Source organism: Piliocolobus tephrosceles, chromosome 3 (assembly GCF_002776525.5).
Source record: "Piliocolobus tephrosceles isolate RC106 chromosome 3, ASM277652v3, whole genome shotgun sequence".
NCBI classification, from domain to species: Eukaryota; Metazoa; Chordata; class Mammalia; order Primates; family Cercopithecidae; genus Piliocolobus; species Piliocolobus tephrosceles.
In genome coordinates this window covers 121,098,976-121,108,575 of record NC_045436.1, presented here as the reverse complement: position 1 = coordinate 121,108,575, position 9,600 = coordinate 121,098,976, and the positions used below count along the sequence as shown (strand labels likewise).

At 34.2% G+C, this 9,600-nt stretch overlaps 1 protein-coding gene across 1 annotated transcript in view; it reads right to left on the bottom strand.

Annotated features, from left to right (window-relative positions):
* Positions 1–7,042: 7,042 nt before the first annotated feature.
* The window catches only part of TMPRSS11F (transmembrane serine protease 11F), a 71,786-nt gene continuing 69,228 nt past the window's right edge, over positions 7,043–9,600 (bottom strand). Inside the window, exon 10 of the mRNA XM_023232166.2 lies at positions 7,043–7,923. Within this exon, the coding sequence (XP_023087934.1) occupies positions 7,765–7,923 (159 nt within the window). The 3' untranslated portion in view covers positions 7,043–7,764. The remainder of the gene's footprint in view (positions 7,924–9,600) is intronic.

The window sequence follows — 9,600 nt, the reverse complement described above, 5'->3', positions numbered from 1 at the left end:
TGTGGTTTTTAAGAATTAGACATGCTATGATACTACAGAGACTCTGAGACATTTAATAAATCAGAACATCAGATACCTAAAGTGAAAAAGAAGTTAAAGCCATTTGAATTTATGAGCTCAAAGAATTAGGTGTAGATCATCTACCTGGATTTTGAAATTGACCACAATGAAGAGATGAGCTGGGTGGAGAGGTTTGTGTTGAGTCAGGTGCCTAGTCCCTCAATAAATGCGGGGAGTGAGCAAGAGGCTGACCGTAATTAGGAGTGGCAATGTGTGGTGTAGCCAGAGGCATGAATATCAGAGAAATACATTTTTATACTAGTGTGCAGCAAAATTTGTTGGAAGACTATACAAGTACTTGAAAGGTTGTAGTTGGGAGTTGGAAGAATTCTGACTTAGTATTAAAGCCAGGGAGAAGAAACAATCACTTGAGATGGCTAAAACAAAGTGATGTTTTAGATAGTGACATCCAGACTTTAGTAAGATGATGTGGAAGCTTTCTGTGGAGAGGCTGAAGGTATAGGAGCATTTTAATAAAAGGGAGCAAGGACGACTCAGGGAAACCAGCTGGGAAAGCGGGTGCTAAAGAGATGTTAAACCAGTCGAGGAGAGAATGGTACGGGGTAAAGGGGAAAAAATCACGCACATTATTGGCAAGGAACAAAATAGGGGAAATGACAAGTAGTCACAGGGTGTTTATTGATGCATGGAATGGGGAAGGGCAGGATGCCATACTTATGATTCCTGATACTGGTATTAAATTTAATTGACAACAGACTAGCCTAATGTTCTGGGCTAGGTCTCTGTGGCTTAACTATTTGATGTATCGTAGACATCAAAACTGATTATATAAAAATATGGTCATAAAATATATAATTAAAGGTGGAGAAATACATAATTTTATAATGCTATTATGTCAATTTGTGAGATATATGCATTCATATATACAAGAATTAGAAAATAAAAAGTAAAAATAATTGTGGTAAGTTGGTGCAATTGTGTGCTCTGCCCCATCAGTATATGTCATAGTGTTCCTTTAATTTTTTTTCAAAAGTGGTGAATAATCCATTTTTTCTTTACTTCTTAAAAAGTAACCTTTGTTCTGAATTCCAGTTATTTTTTCTTCTATGAACCTTTTCATCAAGTAACTGTGGTTTAGTATTTGTCTTTCCAGTAGTTTCTTCTTTATTCTTAGATTCTGTTTATTTTTCCTATCCACTTTTAAATTCCCCCTTTTCTCATAGTGAATTCTAGCCTGTTCATTTAACTTTTGAATCCACTTTTCCTAAAGATTATCAATGTAGGACAAACACTAATGGGTTTAAAAATTATCCCAAGAATTTAGGAGTCACCACATGGATCTAAATAGAAAGGTACATTTTTGAGGTTCAGTAGAAGGTATTTGCTTTGAATACAGACCAAGGGTAGTAATTAAAACCACTAAGATGGCAATCTTATGTGTATATGAAATTTCTCCTTCTGGAAATAATTAAAAGAGGGGCATATGAGCATCTTTTGTGGAGAGTACCGAAGTTTGGGAGTCAAAAGAGAAGGCAGATCAAATAAGATGATCTCCTTATCTCCAACACTACATTTTAAAATGACAGTTAGGGACACAGGTTCTGACAGAGGAAGAAAATATATAAAAATATAACTCCACAGGAATTATGTGACCTAAAGAAAGCTTAATAATTCAGAATAGAAACTGCTATGGCTCAGATGTTTTATCCCCACCAAAACTCATGTTGAAATTTGATCCCCAATGAAGTAATGTTGGGAGATTGGTCCTAGTGGGAGATATTTGAGTCATGGAGGCTGATTCCTCAGGAGTGGCTTGGTGGTGTTCTCTCAGTAACAAAGGAGTTCTCACTCTTGAGAAACTAGATTAGCTCTTGCAGGAATGGACTAGTTCCCAAGAGAGCAGGTTGTTAGAATGTGAGGTTCCTCCTGTCTGGTATCTCTTTGCACATGTCAGCTTCCCCTTTGACTATCTACCATGTTTTGACTGAGGACAAAAACCCTCACCAGAAGTGAAGCAGATGCTGAAGTCATGCCCTTAAACGTTTCAGCAGGCAGAATTATGAGCTAAATAACCTACCTTCTTTGTAAATTATCCACTCTCAAGTATTCTGTTAAAGCAACATAAAATGGACTAGAGTATAGACTAAAACATTACTTTGTAAAATGCTGACCCTAGGTAGCATTTTTTTTTTTGTATTTTTCATTGTCAGCTACATAATAGCATTAAAAATGTTCCAAGTAGATTGATGTAGAGTTCTCAGGCATGCTATACTAAAATATTAATTAAATAAAATAAAGTTGGATTATATTTATTCTTAAAGCTATCAAGTGAACAATAATTAATTTGATTCAGCTAGTTATTTCTTTTTCCAATAAATTAATATTAAATGCACAAGTTGTATGGTATGTTTCTCATCAGAAAATGCTAAATATAATTTAAAGGAACAGCAGTATTTGCCAAATAACAAAACAACACTATAGATAAAAATGTTAACATTATATAAAAACTTCTTTACAATCTTAACAAATGTGTGGCATTGTCTGTGCTGAAATCGGTCTACAATAATATGCTTTACACTTTTTTTTTTTTTTTTTGAGATGGAGTCTCGCTCTGTCACCCACGCTGGAGTGCAGTGGCGCAATCTCAGCTCACTGCAACCTCCGCCTTCTGGGTTCAAGTGATTCTCCTGCTTCAGTCTCCTGAGTAGCTGGGCCTACAGGTGCACACCACCATGCCTGGCTAATTTTTATATTTTTGCAGAGACGGGGTTTTGCCCTGTTGGCCAGGCTGGTCTCAAACTCCTGACCTCAAATGATACAGCCACCTCAGCCTCACAAAGTGCTAGCATTACAGGCCATCTTCCTCATTTCTCATTAGTCATAGTTAAAACATTAAGGCAAGGAATATATTGAAACCTGTAAAAGAAGGTTAACTGTAAGCATTTACAAAAGTGACTTAATCAAAACTTGTTTATTATTTGCATTTTAGTGGGCTTCTATAGCTTTTTAATAAAACAGAATATCCTAAAAAAGTAAAGAGTAAAACAGATATTTGTTGTTTTAATAAGGCTTGAAATCTTTTGCTGCCTTATTTTAAAATATGGTATGGATTTTTTTTTCTATCATATTAAGGCTTTAAATTACTTCAAAATTTTAAAAATTATAACTGTGTGGAGAGTGAGAAAAGGATGGAATTAGGTATGAATTTGGGGGTAAACTTCCCTCAAAGTATTATGATCTTCCTATTTAACTAGCTTAGTAGCTTTGCCTACACTCGATTCATCTTCTGTTTCCTTAGGTATGGTTGAATATAGTTGTAAGTGGCTTGTTGTCTTAATCACAAAACTGGTTTGGTCCAGCAATATACTTTGCAGAACACCATGTAAGTTTAGCTTACTTCACTTATTTTTTGTATCCAATTGATGTGAGATAAGATCTTGCAATTCTTATTATGGAATTACAGAAATTAAGTATAATTTACTTACTTAGGGCTTTGAGGATTCTTGGTCTGATTTAACTTAAGTTTCTAGTTTAATATTTAAAATATTGGTGAGATTGGCAGGAATAGGGTTGAAGTAATAATGAATGGTGGTAGGAGGAGGATTTGTTTTATATTTTGAAATTGCAATTTTAATGTTATTAGTTGGGAACATCATTAGTGATGTGGAATAAATTAGATATATATAAAAGTACAGGTTTAGAAGAGCTATGATAGCCACGAATGTAGGTATAATGAGGCTACTGTTTTTTGTTATTTCTTGAATGATAGCTCATTTGGGTAAAAATCCTGTTAGCAGGGGCAGTTCTCCTAGGGATAGTAGAGTACCAAGGATTATAGATGTTAGTAATGGTCATTTATTTCACACATAGAATAGTGATAATGTTGTGTTACTTATATTTGCATTGAATAGTATAAATATGGTTACTGTTGATATTAGGTAAATTAGTAGATTTGAGAATGACAGTGGGGATGTAAATTAAAATTGCAATTACTCAACCTATGTGGGTAACTGATGAATAGGTTAGAATTTTTTATTGTGTTTGAGTCCTCCTGAACTTCCTAGTAGAATGAATAGTACTGCAATTGCTAGCAGTATATTTTGGTCCAGTGAGGAAAAGATTTAGAACATAATAGAAATTGGGGCTCGTTTTTGTCGCATAAAAAGAATCACAGCTGATGTTGGGGAAATCCCTTGTGTTACTTCTGAAACTCAGAAGTGAAAGGGGGAATTCCCAGTTTCATTGCCAAAGTTACAATAATTATTGGAGATGCTGCTTGGTTTAGCATATTTATAACTACTAGGAGAAATTAGTTTGACAGTAGTCATTTAACTTTAATGACTTGTAGGTCTGCAATGATCCTGCCTACTGAACCTGCATAACTCAGGTTACAATAGAGGAGAAAGGACTGGACTGGATACTAGAGCTCCTAGATTCTCTTCCTCCAGTCTAAAATCCACTGTATAACCTTGCAGAAATTCTCTTGGCCTTGACTTCACATTAGTCAAAAGAGGAGGCTGATGTAGATAATCTCTTAGGTCTCTCCCAGCTCTAATAGCTGTGATTCTAACTTTCAAGTTTGTTTTTCATTTTCATGATTGCATGAAGAGATTCCTTGCATACCTCCTTTGTCTGTCAAATAAATACATTAACAAAGAAATAAGTTTATTCAGTGGAAAGAGTAGATTCCTATTAAAATATTTTTGTTCTCCATATTGTTGTTGAATCATACAGATTTCACTGAGAGATGGTTAGCTATTGGCAACAATTTTGGTCTAATATTATTCTAGCATTATAAACTAACTAGAGTTCTCATGCCACCCAAAATTCCATCAGGACTGCACAGAGATTATGAACTGCCTTATTTATTGTCAGCTTAATGAATTTGACCTGTATTTTCAAAAGAGTCAGAAAAATTATAAGTTTTTTTTCTATGAAAAGATATGAATATTACTATAGGATCACCACACAGGAGGCAAAGTCTGTTTTTCTTTATGTTTTAGGGTGGTTTTTTTTGTTTTTGACCACAAATATATTTTCAAAACTCACAGAGCATAAAAATGCCAATACTGTAGAAAAATCCAAACTTCTTTACAATCTTGATGGGTTTTCAGCATCATCGGAAATGATATCAGTTTATAATGATATACTTTGCACATCTGAGCAAGTTTCGAACATTCATAGAATTTTCAACTTTATTATTCATCTCAAAAGTCTCACAACAATGCCAGAAGGTAGACAGCTTAAGGTCCCATTTGGAAGACGGAAAACATGAGGTAAAAAACATTACATGATTTCTACAAAACCATTCAATAAGTCAGACATCTAACTAGAAATAGGACATATAAATTCTGTTTAAAAAAATCCACTTTTCCATTCTTGGATTTTCTTATAACCTTGTGTATTTATTTCTCTCATTTGTGCTTAAATATCATTGAACTCAATTGAATCAAGCACAGAAATATTTAAATCAGTATACACAGTTTCACAGATATTTATACACAAAAAGGTATCACAGTCTTATTAAATATAAATAAGATTACACAAAACACATATTCATTGTTACAGAAATTACACAGAGGAAAGTGATTTTTTGGTAGACAGATTTGCTGTCCCGTATCTACTAAAGGAAGTGTTTAGCTTTAATATAAAATATGTTCATCACCAATCAAGCCCATCTTTAATATGCTAAACATTTGCAAAAACTTCAAATATTTCTGTGCTATATGCAAACTGTAGAAGTTTAAGTGAAGGACGTGTAAGAATTTAAGTTTTTACTCTGCTTTCTCTGGTGGTATTTAGTTACACCTAGTCATTGACTCAAAAATTCGATGACATTTCGTTATTAAAGAGGAAATGTGTATAATAAGCTTTTTGTGTTTATATCATATTGACATGTGAATAACAACTGGGAGATATTTTAGTTGTATTTCTCTCATTTGCATATATTACATATAAACACATGTACATGTAAACTAACAAAATTTTCTAACACTAGGGAAATTAATAGTCTAGATTTTTCTCTAATAAATCAGAGCAGCAAATCTAATCTCACATTTGAAGTCTATAGATGAATACAGATGCATCTCTGTAGTCAGAACCATGGTGACAAATGATTGTCACATCCTATGACTACTTGTCTATAAGCAGACATAGTTCAAAATATATTAATGAGGCATAAAAGTGATTTTGAAAAAATTATAGTAGTTCACCGAATTTGTTTTACAATGTAATTCAAAGTACTTTGAAATCAATTACATGGCTTTAAAGAAGCAAAGATCAATTTTTTAAAAGTATAGTAAGTTTTATTGAGGAGTCTAAAACACATTATTAATGATAAATAGAAGCTAATTCATATTGAGAGACTACTGCGTGCAAACACTATTGCAAGTGTTGTACTTGTTTTAATTCATTTAATTCTCAAAACAACTATATGAGGTAGTACTTTTATTCCCATTGTAGAGGTGAAAGAGTTAATGAAGAGAGATATTAAGTAACTTGAGCAAGGACACACAGCTCCTACGAGGCAGAGAGAACGTTTCAGCTTGAGGATCCTGGTTCAAAGTCCATGCTATCACTACTGCCATCATTAGGATTTGGGCCGTATGTAACACTTATTTGAAAACATTGAGTTCATTTATTGTAAAGCTTGCCAAGGCATTCACTTCCATACAACAAAGATTTATTTAGTTCATAGTATATGCCAGGCACTGTCCTAAGTGCTTTACACAAAGCTTTACACAAATCAGCTCTGATATTCTGATAGACATCTGACCTGATACTCTGATGGACATTTGACTTATCAAAGAGCTGAAGACTTACAAAAGTACAAGTTGCCATACACTGATATAAATATTTCTAAGTAAATAATTGGATAGTTCATTCCATCAAAAATTAGTGTGCTTGTCCTGTTACTAGTTATTTGAAACCAACTCTCCTAGCCTTCATCTGCTTCTTTTTATCCTCTTGTGCTCATGGAAAAACGCTCCCAAGAGTCTTTGTTTTGTTTTGTTTTGTTTTTTCCTTTCTGGGCCAACTACAACTAACATATAGATGGCAAGATGCTGTTAAAGAATAAATCAGAAATGCTTCTTAACAACGCAACATGCTTCCTGAAGCTAGTGCTTGAGTGTGTAACACTGTGTTAACAGCAAGTTCAGATACATTTAAAAACTTTTAAATTGTCAGCTGTTGAAGTTAGTGATAGTGCTCTGTATTATTAGATATAAGCCCAGGTTAGAGTTCAAGTCATATTGTAAATCCCTTGCTTCTCCGTTCTCGCACACTGAAGGTCCACTTATCAATTCTAAAATGTTGAATCCCTGAGTCTTCAGGGAACACTGCTCGCTCTTTTTCACTAGAAGAATCTCAGGTGCTCCAGGTATTATATGAGGTACGATTTTGGCATTACTGGCAGCTCTTCATATCTTGTGGAAAACGATGTTCCTGTCTTCGATTGAGGGAAACCACTTATTTATCTTATTAGGAAGTATCACAAGCAGTTTCCCTTGTGAGTAAGGAATAGGTGCTATCTGTCATTTGCTGTGTCTTCTTCCCTCATGGTAGAGAAGTTTTGATCTTATGTACATAAAGACCACCTCACGATATTAGATTTGTCTGGGTCTGAAGGGTTTCTTGACATCTAGCAAAAGCACTAATCCAAACTACATTAATTTAAACAGTAGAAAATATTCAGGAGTATCAGCTCCGTGTGCCATGTGTATAACTCAAGGACAATCCACACTACATACCAGTCTTTGAGGCAATCCAATCTCTATACTTAGTTACTCTGGTGTAGACCCCAGGTTTTTTGGGAAGAGCACATGATTGTCCCCAACTTACTATACCTACAATGTACCAGATGTCATGATTATCATAAACCAGAGGTCCACCAGAATCACCCTGAAATAAAAACATATTTTAAGTTGTTAACTCTACTTTAATTCAGTGGGAAGGTATTGTAATCTGATGTTCACAGAAAAAAAAAAAAAAAAGGAAATTGTTACACAGACTACAGACTATGTAATGGGTCTCTCAACTGAACAAAAATTTTTGCTAGACTTTAAAGGGTATTGTTTTTCTTAGGAAGGCTAACGCTCATTCACAGGAAATGGTTACATTATTTCTGTTTCAGTATTCTTAGGTGTTGGTTTTTTTTTGTTTTTGTTTTTGTTTTTTTTCCTAGTTTGACCAGACCTGTTTAGCATGGTTTAGTAACTATGTAAATAAAATGTTAAATGTGAGATTAGCATTTGTAAGCCTAGGTATACAATTTCAAGGATCTCTTCCAAATGCTGTATTTTATGGACCTATTCTTGGTCTTGATTGTATTTTATGGACCTATTCTTGGTCTCCTTTTCTTTAACTCATCTACTTCTAATTAGTTTTCTTGCTAAATTTTTATAAGCTCCTTTAAATCTCTTTTGGGAAACAAAAAGAAGAACAAAGAAGATTAAGTAAATAAACAAATAAGTAAATAAATATGTGGTTGTTAAAAGTGTGGTCTCAGCAGCTGAACTGCTGGTTTCAGGTCCAGCTCTATTAATTTCTGGCTGTATGACCCTAGGTAAGATAAACTTAAGTTTTCTGTGCCTCTTCCTCACTTATTTATTTATCTGTTTCTTTAATTAACTATTTATTGAGTTCCTACTCTATCTCTTAGGCAATCTGATGTCTATTAGGGATAAAATAATGAACAAAAATGACAGGCCCCTGTGCTCATAGAGTTTGAAGTTTAGGTTAAAATATATATATATATATATATATATATATTAAATAAGCCTAAAAACAAACACGAAATTACTATTATGATAATTACTATGGTAACATACAACAGGGAAATTTGACTGATAAAGAAAAACAGGAAAGTTTCCCCTGATGAGTATAATTGAGCTGATATCTGAAGGAAGAAGAGCTAACCACAAGGGAATTGGGGGTTAGGTGTGTTATAGACAGAGGGAACAGTATTGCAAATGCTCTGTGGCATGAAGGAGCCTGGCAAATGCAAGGGTCTAAAAAAGGAAGTGGGTGGAGAGAGGAGTGTAAGAGGGACAAATAGTGTGTGATGAGTCTGGAAGGTAAGGAAAGACAAGTCCTTGTAGAGCCTCATAGGCCTTCTTTAGAAGTTTTTGTTTGTATCTTAAGACTAAAGGTAAGTCACTGAAGTGTTCTCAGAGAGAGATCTGATGTGATTAGCATTTCTTTAGAAATGGTTCTGGCTCTTATGTGACTAACACATGAGAGGAGCATAAGAGTAAAAATGAGGAAATTAGCAAGACAGCTAGTGTAGTTGTCTGGTCAAGGGAGGAAGGAAAGGAGTATGAAAGAGAGGCAAGGAAAGGCAATGGAGAAATGGTGATGCAGAAAAATTTAAGAAGGTAAAACACCCTATTAAGACTGAATCATGAAGAAGTGGAAAACTTGAAGAAATGGAAAACCTGAACAGACCAATAATAAGTAAGAATATGGAATCAGTAATTTAAAAATCTCCCACCAAAGTCAATTCTAGGACCAGATAGTTTCACAGTTCAATTCTACCAAACATCTAAAGAAGAACTAATACCAAGCCTTCTTAAACTC